General features: G+C 59.5%; 1 protein-coding gene across 2 annotated transcripts in view; it reads right to left on the bottom strand.

The window, feature by feature from the left end:
- Nucleotides 1–20,607, bottom strand: part of ITPR3 (inositol 1,4,5-trisphosphate receptor type 3) — a 37,227-nt gene that overhangs the window by 15,656 nt on the left and 964 nt on the right. For both annotated transcript variants that reach the window (XR_007780099.1, XM_030231379.2), the window contains exons 2-27: nucleotides 15,615–15,685; nucleotides 12,577–12,698; nucleotides 9,916–10,002; nucleotides 9,433–9,591; nucleotides 9,234–9,332; nucleotides 9,067–9,150; nucleotides 7,870–8,016; nucleotides 7,689–7,784; nucleotides 6,632–6,682; nucleotides 6,039–6,181; nucleotides 5,819–5,918; nucleotides 5,396–5,556; nucleotides 4,609–4,750; nucleotides 4,240–4,401; nucleotides 3,983–4,155; nucleotides 3,779–3,898; nucleotides 3,204–3,386; nucleotides 2,868–3,119; nucleotides 2,478–2,622; nucleotides 2,219–2,366; nucleotides 1,747–1,943; nucleotides 1,489–1,618; nucleotides 1,176–1,233; nucleotides 837–1,002; nucleotides 533–697; nucleotides 282–350 (exon numbers count right to left, since the gene is read on the bottom strand). Coding sequence is in view for 1 of the 2 variants with exons in the window: in XM_030231379.2 (XP_030087239.1) it covers nucleotides 282–350; nucleotides 533–697; nucleotides 837–1,002; nucleotides 1,176–1,233; nucleotides 1,489–1,618; nucleotides 1,747–1,943; nucleotides 2,219–2,366; nucleotides 2,478–2,622; nucleotides 2,868–3,119; nucleotides 3,204–3,386; nucleotides 3,779–3,898; nucleotides 3,983–4,155; nucleotides 4,240–4,401; nucleotides 4,609–4,750; nucleotides 5,396–5,556; nucleotides 5,819–5,918; nucleotides 6,039–6,181; nucleotides 6,632–6,682; nucleotides 7,689–7,784; nucleotides 7,870–8,016; nucleotides 9,067–9,150; nucleotides 9,234–9,332; nucleotides 9,433–9,591; nucleotides 9,916–10,002; nucleotides 12,577–12,698; nucleotides 15,615–15,685 (3,430 nt within the window). In the remaining variant the exon portion in view is untranslated. The remainder of the gene's footprint in view (nucleotides 1–281; nucleotides 351–532; nucleotides 698–836; nucleotides 1,003–1,175; nucleotides 1,234–1,488; nucleotides 1,619–1,746; nucleotides 1,944–2,218; nucleotides 2,367–2,477; nucleotides 2,623–2,867; nucleotides 3,120–3,203; nucleotides 3,387–3,778; nucleotides 3,899–3,982; nucleotides 4,156–4,239; nucleotides 4,402–4,608; nucleotides 4,751–5,395; nucleotides 5,557–5,818; nucleotides 5,919–6,038; nucleotides 6,182–6,631; nucleotides 6,683–7,688; nucleotides 7,785–7,869; nucleotides 8,017–9,066; nucleotides 9,151–9,233; nucleotides 9,333–9,432; nucleotides 9,592–9,915; nucleotides 10,003–12,576; nucleotides 12,699–15,614; nucleotides 15,686–20,607) is intronic.

Raw genomic sequence — 20,607 nt, 5'->3', positions numbered from 1 at the left:
TTTGCATTCCACGTGTTCCCTCCATAATCCTGGGTGTTCCCTGCTTTGCTCACAAATTTCAGCCCCCCCTCAGCACCACGCAGAGCCCTCACAGCTGTCACCCACCCAGTCCCCTCCAGTCCCCCCAGTGCAAGGATGTGACAGCTTTTCCCCGTGCTGAGCTGGCAGGAGCAAGCCAGGCTTGGACTTGTTTCTACTGAAGCACAGCAGAACTTGGAAATCCCCCCCAGCATTTTGCCCCTTTCCTTCCTGCTGGTGCACAAGGGTTTGGTCTCACTCACCCCCTTCACTATCTGGTAGTTCTCACTGCTCTTCTCTCCTGGAGCAATGACCTCCTCGTCGGCACCGTGCTGCAGGGGGCACAACAGCACTGGGGTCACACTGTGCCCCTCCAGCCACACTCCACAGGACCCTCTGGAGCCTCCCCATCAAGCCCATCCAGAGGCATCAGGTGTTGGATTAAGGTGAGCTGCCCCCTTGCCTCCCACTCCTTCCCCACCCTGGATCCCAGGGTCTTGCTCAGGGCTCTCACCTCCTTCTTCTCCTTCTTGTTCCCGTCCCCTGTGCTGTCCCCTTTGGTGCTGCCCTTCTTGTCCACCCAGAGCTCTGATTTCTCCACCATCGTGCGGAGTTTGTCCAGCTCTGACTTGATCACCTTGTAGTTCTCCACATCCTGGGCTGAGATCAGGAGCTGAACCTGCAGCGACATTCCCAGGGGTTTCCAGTTTGGAGCCCAAATCCCACTCCCAGATCTCCTTCCCAAGGAAATGGCCAAGATCCACGCCACGTCCCCCACCCACAGCCAGGCGTGGGATCTCCAGGTCCCCTCAGGTCACCTGTTTGAAGGTGTGCAGGACCTCCTGCCTCTGGCTGAAGTGCTTGAAGAGGAGCTGCAGGGAGCCGGAGATGAGTGGGGGGTAGTCGTGCATGGTCAGGTGGATCAGCACCCTCAGGAACATCCTCCCTCCCTCATCATCCACCTCCAACATGCTGCTCGATTTCCTGGGGCGGGATGGAAAAGCTGGGCATGAACACAGAGCTCAGGGGCTGATGGGGACAGCTTTAGAGCCCTTAGAGCCTCATCCTGCTCATCACCTGCAGCTCCCAGCCTGGCTGGGATGGACAGAAGGGGAAGGGCCCTGTGGCCAGGGGAGCTCTGGGGGGCAGGGACTCACCCCACACCAAACATGGCCTCGGCGTGCTCCCCGATCCGGTCCAGGTTCATGGCTGCAGCTGCAGGGAGAGGAAGGGAGTGACAAGGGTGGACAATGCCAGCCCTGTGTCTTGGCAGGAACCCACAGAAACCAACCCAGCTCCCTATCACCCTGTTCCCAACAAAACACAGACTCCATCCCTCCCTGCCCCCTGCCAGAAGCAGCTGCTGGAGATGTCACCCCTGCTGGAGATGTCACCTCTGCCACCTGCGTCCTCCCAGCCCCTGGGGTCTGCTGAGCTGGGGGTGTACCAGGAGCAAAGTGGGAGAGTTACTTGTGGAGTCAAAGGCTGGAGCTGTCCCATCAGCTGCGCTGTCCTGCATGGGGTAAACCTCCACAAACTCCTTCTTGAAGACAGAGAGCAGGTAGGAGATCCTGTAGTCCAGCCGCACGTTCAGGATGAACTGGAAGCAGCAGGGAAGGAGAAACCAGAAGTGACTGAGTGCCCTCTTCATACCAACTGTGCCCCTCCTTGAGAAAATCACATTACACACCCCCACCCCACAGGTCCCACCACTCCTTTGCCTCCAACCTGCAAGATCTCCAGGATCTTCAGCTTGGTCTCCATCACCACAATGTTCTCGTTCTCAATGCTCCTCCCTCTGTCCACTTGCTCCGGGGCAGAGCCAGTGCTGAGGCTGGGGGGGCTGAAGATGGACTGTTTCCTGCTCAGCACCATGGTGGACATCATCTGCCCCACGCCCTGGATCGACCTCCGCACGTTCTTCCCTGCAGAGGCAGCCACAGTTAGCGTGGGTGGAGAGGGAGATGGCAGAGGACCATGGAAAATGCTCTAGACTTAATCAGAGAATGAGCAGAAGGCACCAAATATTTCTTTTGGCATAGCCAAGGGCTCACCACCCCATGTCCTGCTGCACACCCAGCCACATCAGCAAGTCAGTGTCCGGTTTTCTGGCCACCAAAACTGGAAAGCACTGGGCAAACCATGGAAAACACTGGGCAGACCATGGAAAACACCTCCCTGGCCATGGACAGAGACTCACCTGTCACCTCATCATTGTAGACGGCCTGCATCATCAGCTGAGGGTTCTGGACGCAGTCAATGATGCCCAGCAGGGTCCGTGTCAGGCGCAGCAGCTCGCTGAAGCTGTAGAAGCCGAAGTAGATGAGGTTGTGGGCAAGGCTGACGACCTGGGGAAGGACAAGGCAGCTCCAGACCTCGCCCTGCTCGGGTCTGAGCAGGAGAATCCATGGTGGGGACAGGGACAGCCAGACCATGTCACACCCTGCAAGGTGCCGCACCTCGAAGGTGAGCTTGTTCTTCTCCTCGTTGGCGAAGGGCACAGCCTCGCTCACCACGTTGTTGAGATAGTCCTCCACAAACTCCATGGTGCTGGCAAACTTGTTCTTCTTGTCATCACGTGAGGTGTTGAGGTTGGAGTCGTAGCTGCAAGGGGACAAATCAGGGTGAGCTGGGGACAGCGGGTGTCCTCGCACCCAGCTGGCAGCAGCACTGTCCAGGGGCTCCTGAGCCACCATGACCAGCAGTGATGCTGTGACAGATGGAACCCACTTTCTTCTGAGGGCTCAAACCCATCCAGGTCACTCCCCAAACACTCCCCTGCTATGGCATCTGCCACCCCCTGCCCTGCCCTGTCCCTCAGAGCCATCCCGAGCCCTGGTGTGTCTCACTCTTTGATGGTGATGGCTGTGGGGATCTCTGTCCAGAGCCGTGCGAACTTCACGGGCATCACCAGCTCCTGGGGGTCCCTGTCCACGTGCACGTGCAGCATGAGGTGGCAGAAGGAGGCGCGCAGGTCGAAGGGCAGCATCTCATCTGCCATGCACAGGAAGATCAGGTCCACCCCCAGCTGCTGGGAGATCTCCTTGATGGCCAGGTACTGGCGGTCCAGGCACATGCGAGCAAAGAGCTTCAGCTGGTACCTGCCCAGGGGTGAGGGGGAGAGGGAGTGAGGCCGTGCAACCCTCACAGCCCCAGCTGGAGAGGAGATGCCACAGGAGCATCACCTGTAGTAGCTGAGGACGTTCTCATCATGGGCATTGCCAGCCCGGGCCTCCTGTGCCAGCTGCCGGATGCTTTTCTCGTGGTGGTCGTTGTTCTTGTCCGTCCAGGTGAGCCAGACCTCCTCCTCTGAGTACTCAATGCTCAGGTACTCGTGGGTCTGGGACATCTCCTTCACTGGCCTCAGCCTGGGACAGGAAAGGGAAAATCTGGAGATGCTCCCATGGATGGAGAGGCTGCACCTCAAGAGGTGATGGAGCTTCAGTGGGACCAGGCCCATCCTGCGGTGGGTTTCTTGTAGGGTGGGGAGGAGGTGTAAGGGTTCTATTTACCTTCTCATTATCCTGCTCTGATTTAGTTAAGAATAAACTTAATTCATATCCCTGACTAGAGCCTGTTTTGCCCGTGATTGTATTTGATGAGTGATTTCTCCTGGTCCTTATCCCAACCAATGAACCCTTCGATACATTTTCTCTCCTCTCTCCAGCTGAGAGTGAGAGAGTGAGAGGCCTTGGTGTGTGCCTGACAACCACCCCACAACACACCCCTGATGTGGAAAACCTCTCCCTCAGCCACTCACTCGGTTTTGATGAGGATGTCGCTGTTCTTCGAGTCCAGCACGCACTTGCAGATCAGCTCCTGCGTGACGGGGATGGCGATGTGGTTGGACACGCAGAGATCCGAGAGATAATCCAAAAACCTGCCGGGAGAGGCAGCTCTGCCATGAGAGGGGGGCTCCCCACGGCTCCCCTTCCCCTCTCGCCCCGCAGAGCCCCCCACGCACCGTGGCTCGCGGTTCTTGCGCACCAGGCTGACGAAGGTCTCCACCTCGGTCTTGGTGATGTGCTTCTCCAGCAGCTTGCGGTTGTTGTGCAGCAGGGCCGTGATGGTGTCCTCGGCCAGGATGTCGTAGCCGATCTGGGACTGCATCATCCCGAACTGCTTGGCAATGTGCTCCTGCAGCGGGCACAGAGGGGCTGTGAGTGATGTCCCCCTGTCCCCCCTGAGGATCCACAGGGATGGGGAGTCCCCTCCTGGCACCTGGTTCTTGCGGTAATCCTCCTGGGAGTGCCGGAGCACGCGGTAGCACAGGCGGAACATGTATTGGTAGGGAGCGTTCTTCTGGTCCGACAGCTCTTCCAGCCTCACCAGGGGCCCTTCCCCGCCCTTGTCCTTGAAAGGGGCCTTCAGGATCCCAAAGATCTGCCCAAAAGCAGAGATCAGGGCTGTGTCCTGCTCCACACCAGCCCCCCGTGCGTGGCTGGACACCATTGGCATGAGCTGAAGGCCAGACCCTTCCCTGTGGTGTTTTCCATCCCTCTGGCCCCCAGAGTGGCCCTGAGCAGGACAGGACATGTCCACAGGACATGTCCCAGCCTTGCTGGGATGCAGGGCCCCAGGGCCACCCACCTGCTTCAGGATGTTCTGCTCCCGCATCAGCTTCTGCCGCTCCCTGTTGGGCTTGGTCACCACGATGTCCAGCACGTTCTGGCCATTGTTGGGGACATCACTGACAAAAAACACCAAGTCCTCCAGCAGCTGGATCACAAACCTGTGAAGGGACACGGGGTGAGTGGGCTGGGGGCTGCTCACCTGCCCAGACTCAGGTCCCTGCAGTGATGCTGGTGGGTTATGGGAACCGAAGAGCCTCAGAAACTGCCAGGGGAGCTGCTGGCTGATCCTGCACTCCCTGATGGAAGTCAATGGCTGGATCTGCAGCCCCTATGGTTCCTATACATGCCAGGGTGAATGTCAGGGGGGCTTTGCTTGTGGCTTACACCAGGGATTCTGCATTTAACGCCTCTGCCCCTGTGGTCACCCCCGTGGGCCAGGCTGGCAGGGCGGAAGCCGCTCGCTCTGTCCCACAGGGATCTGTGTTTGCTCAGGAAGCACCAAGAACCCACCCACCTAAAAATAATACAGTGACTAAGGCAGCTGCCCCTATCATGGGGCCATCTCCCAGCCCCTCAGATATTTTTCTAGGATATTTTTCTAGGATATTTTTCTAGGAGGGGCCAGAGCGGGGCTGTGCCGTTATCTGGTTTCCTCGCCAGGCTTCTGGGAGAGGCAGGCGTGGATTTGGGTTGTGGGCATGGAAGCAAGGGCAGCACTGGCACCAGCACCAGGCAGGGGGCCTGTCCTGCTGGGGAGCCCTTGGAGGAGCCCAGCACTGCCCCATCTCCCAGGGGCCTTTTACCTCCGGTCGTTCTGGCTGAGGAAACCCTCGTTCATCTTCTCCACCACGTTGGCCAGCATGGAGCTGGCGTCATTGGCAAAGTCCAGGTCCCGGATCTCAGACACGGGCACGGAGACAATGGCAAAAGCTTCTTTGTCCTCTTTGGTGGGGCACGTGCCCAGCTGGGAAGCAACAGAGAAGGAGCATCACACAGACAGGGCCATGCCAGGCATGTCCCCACCATCTGCCACCACCCATGTTGACATCAATGATCCAGTTTGTCCCCATCAGAGGGGCTGGGGTGGGCTCCAGGCTGGTGTCCACCCACCCCTTTGGATCATCCAGGGTGTTTGAGTCCCTGGGTTATGTGAGGAAAGGAGCACCCTAAGAGCTCTCGGGGAGCAGGGATTAAGCCCAGGGAGGGAGGAGGGAGCAGGGCCGTACCATGAGGCGGATGGGCCTCTCCTCATCGATGTCGATGGGCACGTTGGTGCTCTGGATCCAGGTGTTGGTGCAGAGGTGGCGCAGCCTCACGTAGGAGTTCCTGCCAACAGCACAAAGTCCTGCTGAGTGACCTCCACAGAGTGTCCTGCCACGGGGACACGCCAGCACTGCCTTTCCCCAGCACTCAGCCTCCCCCCTGACCCCCACCCCGCTGCCCTACCGTGGGACGAAGGAATCCGTCTTCTGCAGCGTGGTGGGGTCCAGCTCGAAGAGGGAGGCGATGTCGTTGCCGTGGGGCACGGCCACCAGCCTGTACTTGATCTTCTCCCCGGTGTTCCTGCGGCTGGCACGGCTGCTGCCCCCCTGCATGGTGGGGAGGGGGTCTCTGAGCCCGGCTCGGGGGTCCCCTGTGCCCAGGGCATCGGGGGGATGCAGCAGAAGCTTTGCTGGGGCTGAGCCTCACATGAGTGGAGCACAAGCAGCATGGATGCACCTGAGCTATGAGGCCACCCAGATCCAAACCTCACCAACAGCACAGAAAACCCCCTGAACATCCAGCTCTCTCATCCACCAAGCATTTCCCTGTGGCCCGGGGAGCCGACATGCACTGGGACCCCTCTGAGAGGTTTTGGCAGGGCCCTCTCACAGCGGGGACACTGCTCTAAGTGAAGGGCAGGGGATGCTGGGCTGGCACCGTGGGACAAACTCGGCCATAGTCCCCTCAGAGGGCTCTGTTTTGGGGCATTTCCCTGTTTTCAGGCCCTGGCTGAGAGCTGGCGTGGTTGGGGCAGCGGCAGCAGCGGTTCTGCTCACCGTGGGCGCTGCTTTGGGCTCAGCCACGTCTCCTTTATAACTTGGGTTTTCCTGAAAAGTTAAAGAGGGAGATGAAAAGCAGCTGTCAGTCCTCCTGCTCGGTCCCTCCAAACCCCTGGGGATGGTGTGGGATCCCTGCTCCTGCCTTCCCTGAACACAGCAGAGAGGGAAACCTGCCCGAGTGGGGCTGGAGGATATGACCTGTGCCCAGTGCACGATGTCCCAGCCCCGGGAGGAGGATGGGGGAGCCCAGGGGAGCCAACCTGGGCTCTGTGTGGCAGCAAGAACTCCCTGGAGGCTCCAGGCTGAGCTCTCAGTGAGCAGCACCAGCCCAGGATGGGCTCAGTCTGAGATCTTCTTTTGTCTTCAAGTGTTAAGAGAGTGTCTTTGGGTTTAAAGCACCCATTTCAGAGCCCCAGTGTTTGCTGGTTTCCATCCAGCAGTGATGGAAGGATCCTGGGAGCTGGGGAGCATCCCCAGTATGTCCCTGCTGCCCTGGCAGCAGAGCACAGCCCCTCAGTGCTGGCAGTGCCAGACACACCCCAGTATCCAAGTGCAACAATTCCTTCGTGCCTCAATCAGGAGGCCTTGAGCTGGCCTTAAAGGGAGCAGAAAAACCTGGCAGATGGTGCTTCCAGACCCAGATTTTGCCCCCACCCTCTGCCAGGTGAGGACAGCAGGATGAGTCACGTCCCGCTTCTGATGCACTGGGCTGTGCCAGTCAGTCCCTTGGCATGGGGTGAGCACAGAAACGCCCCAGCCACCCCCTCCTGTCCCCCTGGGCCAGAAAAGGAGCCAAACCCAGCCATCTGAGCAAGTGAACCCCTTCAGTGGGGGATTTCAGGGGGGGAACTTTGGTCCTAAACCAGGTAAATGATGATGGTGGTCAGGTGTCAACATCTCCTGCCAGCAAGGAGGAGTCACAGGGGCTCCCAGAGCAAACTGGAGAGGACCAGAGGAAATGCTGGGCATCACTCCCTGCCTGAGGTGGGCACTGCCCTTGCAAGGGGTGCCACAGCCCCAGGGCACCTTCCTGCACCCCTCTGCCCCCCCTTACCTCTGCTGCCAGGTAGTTGCCCGTGGCCAGGTGCTTGAAGCGGTACAAGCCATTCCAGTGCCCGGCTCCCCCTCGGCACGGGTCGTGGTGAACCACCTGGGAGAGGCAGGGGAGAGCTCAGCCACAGCACAGAAGGGGCTGGAACAGCTCCAAACACCCCCTCCATACCCTCCCTGCTCACCTCCACCTCCCACAGGGCGTTGGAGCTGGTGGCTGAGGTGGCAGACTGGCGCAGGGTGGTGCGCAGGAAGACGTGCAGCTTGCCCTTGTACTCGTCACAGGTGAGGAACTTCTCCTGCTCAGCGTGGAACAGCCTCACCACGTCCCCCTGCACCAGGACACAGGGGTCAGGGTCAGGGTCAAAGAATCCTGCAGTAGTTCAGGTTGGAAAAGACCTCCAAGATGATTAAATCCAATCTTTCTCCACCATGCCCACCAAACCGTATCCTGAAGTGATTGCTCATTTTGGAACACTCCCAGGGATGTGACTGTCCTGGGGAGCCTGTTCCCATGTTTAACCACTCAGTCAGTGGAGAAATTTCTCCATGACTCTCCTGCAATGCCATCTCCTCTTGTGACCCCTCATGCTGCAAAGAGGACAGGATTCCTCCTGGACACAGCTCCCAGCTGCATAGCAGGACTGTGGAACCCTGGGGACCAGGGGGACTGTCCTGTCACCTCTTCCCACCCAACCTCCTGGAGCTCTGCTAAAACCTGCCCCAGGCAGCTCAAATGCTCCTTTGAGCCCAGGGGACAGGGCACAGGCACCCTGCATTGCCATCACTCCCCTTATCCATGCAGTGACCCTCTGCTCCCACCCCCAGGGGATAAATGGATGTGAATCCATCACTTTCCAGCCCTGGAGCAGGCAGAGGCTCTGCTCATGGATCTGTTTAAGGCATTAACACCCCGGGAAGGAGGATGTGGGAAGCTGGGATAAGCACAGTGCCTGGGGATGAAGGGCTGCAAGATCCCAACAATCCACATCCATCCAGCTGCTTCCTGGAGGACCTCAGCCCCTGAACAATAGCTCAGCAGGGAAAGTTCCTTTCCCAGGCAACAACTACCCTGCTGCACGGCTGAGCAGTTGGAATTGTCCCTGCACAAGAGGCCACTGCTGGCACTGCGTGGGGTTGTCCCCAAAAGTCAATTCAACACTCTGAGGTCGGTAATTTGTGCCCTCAGCTCCCTGCTGCCAGCAGATCCTAAAATATCCCGCTCCACCTCACTGTGCTGTTCTCCAGGTGATGAATTCAAGCAGGAATTACAGCCCTGAAGGCAGCAGCTCTTTTGTGCCCTTGTCACAGCGCCAGGTGGCTGCTCACACGTCCTGTCCCCCAGAGCCTGTCGGGTCCACGCAGCCAAACTCCTTCCTTACCCCCTTCAGCACTTCCTCCATGTGGTCACAGAACTGCATGAACAGGTTGATTTTCCAGCTGGTGTTACAATTGACCGAGTTCACCTACAGAGCAAGAGAGCGCGGTCACGACCCCAGGCCAAAGGAAAAAAAAGGAAAAAGAAGGAAAAAACCAGCCCCTCCTGTACCTCCTTGCAGCCAGCATTGTCAGCCAGCTCGTAGTTGCTGGCGTGCAGCGGCTGCCCGGCGTTCACGGGGTTCAGGATGACTTTGTCTCCCACGACTACCTGGGGAGCAAAATGGGAAAAGGGCAGCGAGGATGAGACCTGGGTGTGGGCATGGAGCTCTCTGCACACTCCTTCAGGGACTGCTGGGCTCCATGCTCACGTTATCCCCGTTGCTCCTGAGCTTCCAGAAGGGCTGGATGAAGAGCCAGGAGCCCTCGTTGCCGGTGGCATCCAGGGTCACCCGCATGGCGTTTTTCTCCAGCAGCGCCGGCAGCCGCTTGTTCACCGTCAGGTACTTGTTGCTCTTCATGTGCAGCAGCTGGAGAAGCCAAGGGTGAGGGAGATGAGAAGTGCAGCCCCCAGGAACCACCAGGCCCTTCCCAGATGTGCTGGGTCTGTGCTGGATCCATGATGGATCTGTGATGGATCCGTGATGGACCTGAGCTGGATCCATGTTTGATCCGTGCTGGATCCACGTTTGATCCCAGCTGGATCCACGTTTGATCCCAGCTGGATCCACGTTTGATCCCAGCTGGATCCGTGCTGGATCCACGTTTGATCCCTGCTGGATCCGTGCTGGATCCACGTTTGATCCCTGCTGGATCCACGTTTGATCCCTGCTGGATCCCTGTTGCCCCCATACCTGGATGACGCTCCCGTACTTCACCACGTCCCCGTGCACCTTCTTGTTCTCCGTCTCGTTCTGCTTCTGCTCCATCTGGGCCGCGTGCTGCTCCAAAAGGAGAAGAGCTCAGGGTGGAGCAGCACCCTCCTCCCTCCCCAGGAGCAAATCCCAGCAGGGTCACTCCCAGCCTTGGCTTTGGGATGGGCTGGGATCAGGGTGGTCCCCAGGGCCACAGCAGGGATCAATTCAACCAGGAATTACAGCCCAGGCCCATCCAAGAGCTCAGCCCAGGGCCGAGGTGTGGCCTTGACCAGCCCTGGGAAGGCCATGAGGGCTTTCCATGGAGGACTTTAAAAACTAGGACAGGGATGAAAATGGCACCAAAATTCCCCCAGGACAGCAGGTTTTGGGGTAATACCGAGCAAGAGTGCTGGGCTCAGGCTGGGCTTGGGGGTCAAACACCCAGAACAGGGGATGTGGGCACTGGGGGCTCTTGGCAGCACCCAGAACAGGGGATGTGGGCACTGGGGGCTCTTGGCAGCACCCAGAACAGGGGATGTGGGCACTGGGGGCTTTTGGCAGCACCAAATCCAAGCAGCCAAGGGCAGAGTGCCAGCGGTGCCGTGCCCAGAGATGGAGCAGGCCTGGACCTGCTGCTGCAGGAGGTGTCCCCAGGAGTGAAGAAGGCTCAGCAGCCCCTCTCCAAAACCACAGAGATTTTCCACTCTGGCTCTGGCACTCAGAGCAGTGACGGGATGTTGACACGTGAGGAGAGAGGCAGGAATTTGCCCCCACAGCAAATCTGGGAATGGCGAGGGAGCGCCGACAGCCCCGGCGCCAGGCTGGGCACAGCCCGGGCAGCTCCAGCCCAGGGATCCCCAAACTGAGATGGGAAGATGGGAAACAGCCAGGAATGGAGCTGGGAGAGCCTCTGCCCTTTGCCATCCTTCTCTCACCCCTTTCACCTGAGGGCAGAGGAGTTGGGAAACATCTGGAATCATGGCTTGGTACTGGGAGGGAGGATGGGGCTGCAGGTCCTGACTGCTCAAGGACCTGAATGTGCCTGGTACCTGTCCCCACAGAGCTCTGGGTGCCACTTGGGGTCACCCTCCATGCCCACAGAGCTCTGGGTGCCACCTGGGGTCACCCTCACTGCCCTGCAATGGTGGCTGCTGCCATCAGAACAAACCCACCCCAAGAAATCCCACACCAATGCTGCTCTGGGAGTTTATCAACAACCCCAGGGAGCAGCACAGCTCTGATGGGAGATCCAGCACCTCAGATATCCTAAATCTCCCTCCAGATCTGAGCCAGCAGCCGGGGGGGCTGGCAGTGGCAGCTGGCTGCCCCAGGCACTCGAGTTCCCAGGGCTGATGTTCCCATACTGTCCCTTGGATGGGGAGGGTCTGTCCCCAAGCCCAGTCAGGGATGCCCACAGGGGACTGGGGAGGACTGGAGAACATCAGCAGAGGGGCTGGAAAGCCCCCCCAGCCTGTCTGAGCTGTTTTGGGTGAAGAAAACAGAGTTTAAATCCACTGAAACACAGCAGAGAGGGGCACGAGCTCAGAAAGGCAACCACGGGCATGGCAGGCAGGGCTCCTCCACTCCAGACCTGGCTGCTCCTGCCTCAAGAAATCATCTCCATGGGCTGGGGGATGTTCTCAGCCTGTTCCTCACCTCCCTGACGAGGGCCAGGCTGCAGCCCAGGGCCTGCAGAGCTCGGCAGGGCTGGGCTGAGCTCCGGCCACGAAGGGAAACACCAGGAGCAGCAGAAAGGAGCCAGGAAATGGCAGAACCTCTTTAGGACAAGCCCTAACCAAGGTGCAATCAATCAGGCTCAGAAATGAGCCTCTGGGACCACTCGTGGCCAGGACATCTGTGACGTTACAAGCCTGGCTAAAGGGAGCAGGAAAATGGGAATTCTGTGTGCCAGTGACCACGCAGGGCTGGGCACGGAGCAGGCACTGACCCTGCCCTGGCACCTCCAGGCAGAACACCCTGTCCTGGCACTGCTCAGCCCCCCCTGGCCGAGGCAGAGCCGGGGATGGCGGGGCTGGGGCTGGGCTGGAGGCCCGATGAGATGATTTAGTGAAATCTCTCTCCAGCCTCGGTTTTATGAATCATCGGCGGGGCCTCGCCAGCTGCCTGAGGCCGTTGTGCAATGTTTGATGTGGGCCCTGGCCAAAGCTGGGGGAAGCCAACGGGAGCCTTTCCCTTCCCCAGCCCTTTGGAGCATGTCCTGGAAGCAGGGCTCCCTCCTGCATGGGTGTCCCAAGGGGTTGAGGGGTGTCCCAGGGTGCTGAAAGGTGCTCTGGGGTGCCCTGAAATGCTGAAGTGTGCTCTGGGGTGTTGAGGATTGTCCTGGGGTGCTGAAGGGTGCTCTGGGGTGTTGAGGATTGTCCTGGGGTGCTGAAGGGTGCTCTGGGGTGTTGAGGATTGTCCTGGGGTGCTGAAGGGTGCCCTGAGGTGCCCCAGGGGGGCAGGGCTGTGCTCACAGAGCTCCTCTGCCACAGGAAGAAGCATCAGGAGGGTGACACAGCCATGGCTGGGCAGGGGACAAGGGGAAAAACACAGCTGGAAATCCCTTCTCGTCCCAAACCAGCATCACCAGAGGTCTGGATGCCATCAGCCAGCCAGCTGGTGGGCAGTGCCAGCTCTGGGCTCCTCGCTCCTGCTCACCTGGAGCTTCTGCAGCAGCACCACGTCGGCGATCTTGTCCTTGTCCTGCTTGGTTTGCTTGGCCTTCCAGTACTGCTTCTGGGCAGAGTAGCGGTTCATGGGACACACTTTGAAGAGGCAATCTGGGAACAGAGCAGAGCCTGATGAGGCTGCAGCAGCCACCAGGGTGTCCCCAGCAGGGCCAATGTCACTGAGGGGCAGGGACACTCCTGGGATGGACGATGGTCCCCCCATCAGTGAGGGAGGACTGGTGGAGGTCATGGCACCGTGTGCTGGCTGCTGGGTTGGCTTTAAATCAGGATAAATAATGAGTCCAGGAATTACTGCACTGCTTGGACTCGTGATTAGAAGTGTTCCCATCGGAAATGGCTGTGCTGGTCGGGAAGGAAAACTTCAGGGGGGAGAAGGAGCTCTGATGGAGCCCAGCTGCACCAAAGGAGGAGAGGATCCCGGTGCAAGGGATCTGGGAGGGAGGCTGGGACTCCACCAGCCACCTCCACGTTCCTTGTCACCCACGGGACACCCTGAGCCTGCAGAAGCTGTGGAAGGAGCCTGTGGTGGCCGTGCCATGGGGACACACACACCCATCCCTCCGTGACCTGGATCACCAGCACTGGATGCTGCGAGTGCCCGCTCCCGAAACCTCGCTGTCAGCAGCTCTATTTCAAGCTCCTGAAGGATGCACAAGATGCATCCCAGCTCCTCCAAACCCTCCCTGCACTGCAGATTGCCCTGATTCGCCTGTTTTCCCCCAGGATGGTGGGTGGGAAGTGCAGACACCCAGGGCCAGGCTTTGGGAACTGAAGCAGGAGAGCAGATGTCTGGAGACAAGGCAGCCCTCACATCTCCCAACCCCCTTCCCGAGCTGGAAGGGCAGGAAGGGCTCTGCAGCCTGAATCGCCCTAATTATGCCTGAAATAGCAGCCCAGAAAGTTCAGACACAAAAAAGAAAATTCAAAAAACAACAAAAACAAAGTCCCTTCCCTGGCTGGCGGCGGGCCCGAGCCCGTGTTTATTTACCTGGGAGTGCCGCTGGGGCAGCGCCGAGCGCGGCTCTCACCGGCTGGGGCAGGGCCAGGTTTCACTTCTCCTTTGCCAGCCCCGTGCCAAGCAGCCAGAGCAGCCCCCAGGGCCGGGGCAGCGGCCGTGAGCCCCCCCTGAGCACCTGCACGGGGCTCGTTAATGGGTAATTAATGGGTAATTAATGGGAGCTGCTGTGAAAGGTGCTGGTGGGAAGGAGAAGCCAAGGGGAGGTAAAAAACCCCAGCCCAGTGACTCTGAAATGGCTGTGAATCCAAGGCCTGGCTCTGAGCATGGCTCAGCTCTGAGCTTGGCTTTGCAAGGAGAGAAACTGAGGCACGGTGGGGGTTGTGTGTGTGGAAAATCTCCAGCACAGCTTGTGCTGGGAGCAGGAGGTTTGGGTACCTGGGCTAAAGCATGGCCAGATTTCTGAAAATGGGCTGGGGGGGGAAAAGAGGGGAGGAGAAGGAAGCTCCTGCACCAGCTGAGAGTGGGCAGCTCAGAGAGGGATGTGGGGCTGACCTGCCAGGAGCCAGAGTGGCTTTGGGGGCAAAATTCCATCCAGAGAGGCCTGGGGGGCAAAACCTCCTACCTAGAGTGGCTTTGGGGGCAAAACTTCCATCCAGAGAGAACTGGGGGCAAAACCTCCCATCCAGAGTGGCTTTGAGGGCAAAACTTCCATCCAGAGAGGCTCTGGGGGCAAAATTTCAACCCAGAGTGGCTTTGGGGACACAACTTCAGCCCAGAGAGGGCTGGGGGCAAAACTTTCCACCCAGAGAGGCTTTGGAGGGCAAAATCTGCAGGTGAATCCCTTGGGGAGCCAGGGACAGCAGTGGCACAGCTGAGGGTCCTGCTGTCCCCTTGCCTGGGAGGGTGGGAGCTTTTCCTGCCGTGCCTGAGCTGGGCTGGGAAGAGCCTCGGCAGGGGGAGAAACCCACAAGGAATGAAAAGCAAGGAATGAAAAGCAAATAACTGCGAGGTGTGGAGCGTCCCTCGGAGGCAGCGCCGGGCAGGAGCAGCTCCCAGGTGGGTTCTGGCATTTCCAAAGGACCTTTTGGAGCTGAGCTCGGCGGGAGGCTCCTGTTTTCCCAGCGGGAAGCCCCGGCACGACCCGTGTGAGCTTCAGGATAGGGCAGGGTCCGGCCACAGGATGTGGGGACGGCGACAGAGCTCGAAAATGCCCTGCAGCAGCCTCGGGGCCAGGGAGCAGCCCCAGGCCGTTGTTTCCACCTCGCTGCAGGCGATGGCTATCGAGCAGGGAGAGCTCTACCTTTCCGGCCATTAAAACAAACAGCTGGATATCCTGATAGGGAGCGCAGAGAGCAGGGCTGAGCCCAAAAACCTGCGCCTGGAAAAGAGATTGGAGCCACGTGCACGGCCAGGCAGGGGGGACGGGGCGGCTGCTGAGCATCCAGCCCGGGGGGGAATCTGGGGATGGAGGTGCTGGGTGGGTTGTTAATTAGGTAAATGAATAAATTAATGGTAGTGAAGCCCGTGGAGAGGCAGATCGCTGCTTGGTGGGCTCCTGAGAGAGTGGAAGAATTGATGTCTTGAGATGTTTTGGGGTGTTGGGGGGAAAGGATTGTGGTCAAGGGATGGGTGCTGTTAAAGCCACTCTGAGAAAGAGGTGGAGGCACAAGGCAGAGTGGGGAATCAATATTTTAAAAATCTTACTTAAAAGAAGACATAAAATGACAACAAGGGGGACGAAAGGAGCAGCTGCCCTAAACCAACCCAAATCCAACACCCCAGTCACAGGTTTGGGGAGATTTCCCAGCTCTCTGCTCCCTGGCTGTGTGATCCAGGCACTCAAATCCTGCTGGGATAGGGCTCTTCCCTGAGTGTGGAGCACCCTGAGCACTTGGGGCAGTCAGCAGCACACCTGCACCTCCCAGGTGGGTGGTACACAGGGCAGAGCTGTGCCCCCACCCCATGGATCCCATCCCATCCCAGGTGGATGCTCAGGCCCAGGACTGGCCCTAGTGCTGCTCCCAGAGCTGGAGCTGCCCCAGCCTCACCTCGGAACTTCTTGGGGGGGTTGTCCAGGTCTCCAGCTGCCGGCTCCACCACGCAGCGATCGTCCACCAGCCTGAGGGGACAAAAAGCAGGAGCAGGGTCAGGAACAGCAGGGCTGAGGGTGCAGAGTGGTTGTTGTGGCCCAGAGTGACAAATCCACAGCTGCACCTCCTGTTTCCCACCCATAAATATTCCTCAGGAGGCAAACCTCCCTTGCCTGGGTTCCCTCTGCTTCCCTGGGTGTTTTCCATGCCCTGCCTCGGGCACACGGGGCTGGGACAGCAGTGAGGGACCAGGGAGGGCTCATGGCAGTCACTGCAGGCCCTTTGCAGGGTGACCTGTGCCAGAGGGGACCCTGCCCTGCCCAGCTCTCCCCCCTGCACACAGAGCTCTGTTATTGCACCCTTCATCCTGCAAAAACAGGAGGAGTTCAGCTCCATCCACCAGCTCTCCCTGTCTGGCTGGGAACTCTTCCCACGGGGACACAGAGGGTGCAGAGCTGTGCACAGAGGTGGCAGGGCCCCCCAAACCCAGTTATTAATTATTATCTGATCAGAGCTGCAGGCTCTGCCCATCAGATCAAGGCTCTGTGTCTCCTCCCTGCCCACCTCTGTTTTCCCAGTGTTGAGCAAAATCCCTCAGGCTTGGCCTTGGGTGCTGGGGGCTGATTTTGGGGTGGGTGGGACAGGCTTGGCCTTGGGTACTGGGGGCTGATTTTGGGGTGGGTGGCACGTTGCTTTTTAGAGTTAGGGAGAAGAGCAGAGCAGAGCCCGGCAGGCAGGGGGATCAGAGGGGGGAGCATGGCCCGAGGGGCTCCCTGAGCTGGGAGGGAACTGGGAGCTCCAGCAGGACAGGCTGTACCTGCTCGCCCGCTTTCCCCAGCCACGGGAAGCTGCAGCAGCAGGAGAAACTCTGCTCCTGCCCGGGAGAGGGAGAGGGAAGCCTGTCCCCATCCACGGGAGGATGAGAATGGCCAGCAGTGCTCCCCTGGAGGGACAATCCACAGCTCTGTCCCTGGGACAGGCGGGCAGGGACAGCCTGGAGCGGCGAGGCAAAGGCAAAGCAGAGCCTGTGCTGTCCCCACCGCTCCCAAGGGACTCTCGGTGTGCCCCAAAGAACCCGAAAATGGCTGGAGATGGCTCTGCAAAGGGCTAAAAACCCGAGCAGATCCATCCCACCCGCAGCTCCAGCCTCTTTCCCTCAGCCCAGCCGCTCTCTGGAGGAGGGGAGAATTCCTCTGGCTCGGCAGAGAGGAATTTGGCCTCGGTGCTGATGGATGGGGACCCCGGGGACCCCGAGCTGCCGTGTCCTTGTGAGGAGGCGTGGGCTGGCACCAGGCTCTGACACCCCTGTGCTGCTTTCTGTGCCTCACATCTCACAGAAAGAGAGAAAAGCAATTTGTCTGGTGGCAGCAGAAGCTTCAAAACCGTCAGCAAAGACCTGGAAGGTTGGAAAAACCCCAAACCCAGGAGCTGTGGGCAGTCAGGGCTGCCTGGGCTTTGCAAACCAGGGGGTTTGAGGCTGTCCAAACACCTTTTCCTTGGGTTGGGACAGCAGGGAAGTAGCCAGGGACATTCCCAGATTCTTGCAGAGCCTTGGGAAGGCAGGGAAAGAGGAAAAACCAGAGCAGCTGCAGCACCACAGGGGACATGCAAAGCCTCAGCCCAGCCCTGGTGTCACTCGGGGGCACTTTTGGTTTCTGTTCTGTTCTTTTGAGGGGGGCCAGGGCAGAACAAACCCTTGGGATGTGCCTGGGAGCAAAAAGCACGGAGGGCTGAGGACACCAACCCACGGGAGGGGCTCAGGGAGTGAAGCCCTGACCCTCAGCACATCCCCAGCTCCCATGGAAGCAGAAAGGCTCGATTCACCTGGGCACTTTAAACCCCCAAATCCTCCACTCTTATTGCTGGGGGTCCCTGAGGAAGTGTCTGACCTGCCAGGTTTATTTTCAGCACTGAAGAAAAGAGCAGGGGAGGCTCTCCCTCCACTGGTCCTGCTCCCCCTGCTCCACCGGGCAGGATTAGAGACAGAGACCTGCCAGCCTGGAAGTCTTAATTAGTTAACGATCTCAAGGCACTTCCAGCATCTTTAATCCCAGGATTACACGCTCGGCAGGAACGTGAAGTGTTCTTTTATTAAACTGATACTCTGGCTGAACATTCCTCAGCTAAAAATTTGCTGTAAAATAAAAAAAAAAAAAAAAAAAAGATTCTGACAGAGTGGACATGAGTCACCTGGGAGGCTGCTGGGGCCGGGACACGCTCCCGCTAAGAACCGGCATTCCCGCCGTGGGATGGGCCAGGGAAGCTCCCCAAAGAGCAGCGGGGATGTGCCAGGGCACCTTTCAATGGGGAAACGGTGTCCAAGCACCGGGAGGAGGATCCTGAGCGAGGCAGGAGGCGGGATGCGCCCATGCAAGGTCATTTTGCCATTCCAAATTCCACCCCTCCAGGAGCAGGAGGGGAGGGATCCAGGGCTGATGAGCCCCTCAAGGCGCGGGGCGAGCATCTGGCCGGCTCTTACTTAGCCCCGGGCTTCCAGCGGGGCTTCCTGGTGCTTCCAAACCCCGAGCACAAAGCGATTCCCTGGCCCGGGGCCAGCGCGTTTGGCCTCGTGCGAGGCAGAGCCTTCCCCGAGGTCAGGGGAGAAGGAGTTCGTCCAAAATCCGGGGCAGTCGGACCCTCCCGAGCCCTCCTCGGGGTCGGCCCCCAGCTGGAACCCGCTGGGCTGGGCAGAAACCTTCCCCAGATGTGGCACAGATGATGCCAAGGAGGGTTTGGGCACGCCAGGGAGCTCTGTGAGAAGGGAAACCCCAAGAGAGCCAGGAGAACCCCAATAGAAAGCCCAGCAAACCCTGAGGTGAGGAAGAGGAGGGTGATGAGAGCTCGTTGTTGGCCGTGGAGCCGGGTCAGCCACTCTGGCACCCGCAGGGTGGGCACTGCCCCAGGGAGAAGAGAGTAAAGTGAGAGGGACAGCCACAAAAATGCAGCTTTTTGGTGCTGTCCCGGTGCCAGGAGGGCTCGGGTTCCTTCTCGTCCTCCTCCCCCCCGGCAGGGACGGGATCATCCTGACCCGGCGGAGCTGGAGTTACCCTTTAACCAACTGCATCTCCCCGAGCTGCTCCACCCCGAAATCCACCTGCAACCACAGGCACAGGTGTGATTTCACCTGAAACAGCCTCCCAACCCCCAGCTGGGTTTGTCACCGAGCCTTCCCCTCTGCCAGCACCTGTTCTGAGCCCCTGAAGGGTTCTAGGAGCCTGGCAGGGATGGGGCAGCACAAAACAACATCCCCAAAACCTCTTCTGGCCACTCCAATCTGCCCATCCCATGCCTCAGCCCCACCAGGGTCACTGTGAGCAGCCCTGAGCCCTGTTCTGCCTTCCCAGGGCTCTGCTTTGGGCTGACCCCAACATTTGGGTGGGTTTGGGTACCTTGGCAGCCCCCCCGAGCCCAGCCTGAGCTCCACGCCCAGCCCGGGATGTTTTTCCTGCTCATAAGCAAAGAGGGGGTGAAAGGGAGGGTTCGTGCCCGACTGAGAGATTTGAGGAGCAGAGGAGCCTCAGGTGGGGGATGCAGGGCTCCCCCCACACCCCGGAGACCCCCGGAGGCTCCACAGGGATGTCACAGCAACCACCCTTAATGTGACACTGGTGATCAACACTTGGGGACACTCCGTGTCACCCCCTGAAGAGAGGATCCCGCTGCAGACCCCAGGCGATCCCACAGCCCAGAGCCAGCCCCTCCACAAGGAAGGATGTCAGGAAAGCTTCCGCAGGGCGGCCGCGTGGGCTGGCAGAGCTGTTTGCCTTGCAAATGAGCTAAGGAAGGTCCCTGTGGCAGGAGGAGACGCTCTGTGAGTCACCTGGTCCCTTATCGCAGGAGTGATTTAAGGTGCGGTTGGGTCTCCCATGTCGCAGGACACCAAGGAAAACGATTTGAGGAGAGAGGGGGGAAAGAACCTGCAGGAAGGAGAAGCCTGGGGAAGTGGGGCTGCCCAAGAGGATGTGCTGGGCCAGGGAGAAGAGGCTCCCCAGGCAAGCCCTGCTCTGCAGCTGCTTCTGAGGAAGTCTGGGGAAACACCTGGCAAAAAGAGGAATATGAGGGCCAGAGCTGCAAAGGGATCAGAGCTCTGAAAAACGCACACATATCTAATTGAGCCACTCGGACGTGTTTGGGGACAACAACCAGCGCTGGTCCCTGCAGAGCCTCCTGCAGACCCCATTTCCAAGGGGCTGGAGGAGTGCTCAGCATCCCCTGCCTGGAGAGCTCTCCAAAAGCCCCCGTGGGGATGCAGGAAGGGCTGGCACAGACAGGCTGCACCTGCAGGACCTGCTGCCCAGCACTGTGGCTGCACACACGGGGAGTCTGGGCACTTCTGCACCTCATTTCTGGGCAGCCAGGTGGAGGGAGCCTCGGTGGGCAGCAGCCCAGTGCCACACGTGCCCAGTGGTGGCTGAGGGAACGCGTGTGGGCGCAGGTATGTGCAGCTCAGGCATGTGGGAGCAAGTGCATTCAGTGCAGATTATAGAGCCGGGCAGCTCCTGCCCCAGGAATCCCATCCAAGTCAGCATTCCTGCCTGAGCTCAGCCTCTCCTACATGCAGCAGCGTGGGGCAGGAGCTGGCACGGCCCCACATGCCCCCTGCCCGGGGCTGCGGGCAGGCTTTGGGCTCCTGAGTCAGGGCAAGGAAAAACCCAGCCGTGCCCCGGGGCGGCCCTGTCGGAGCCCTCCCTGTCACCCACCCTGTCCCGGTGCCGCCGGGCAAACATTCCCGCTGGGAGCGGAGGGGCATCGCCGGCCTGGCTGTGCCAAGGGGGGCTCCAGCCGCCCGCAGGATTGACACGGGACAGGTTCCCAAGTTGGGCAGAGATCCCCCGGCCCGTCCTGCCACGTCCAGCGAGCTGCCTCAGCCCGGAGCTGGCACTGCCCTGTCCCCCACCCCACGGGCAGCCCGGCTTGGTGCCCCGACAGCGATTCCCGCTGGCCACCGGCT

Source organism: Serinus canaria, chromosome 26 (genome assembly GCF_022539315.1).
Source record: "Serinus canaria isolate serCan28SL12 chromosome 26, serCan2020, whole genome shotgun sequence".
Taxonomy (NCBI): domain Eukaryota; kingdom Metazoa; phylum Chordata; class Aves; order Passeriformes; family Fringillidae; genus Serinus; species Serinus canaria.
This window is presented reverse-complemented; position numbering and strand designations above follow the sequence as displayed.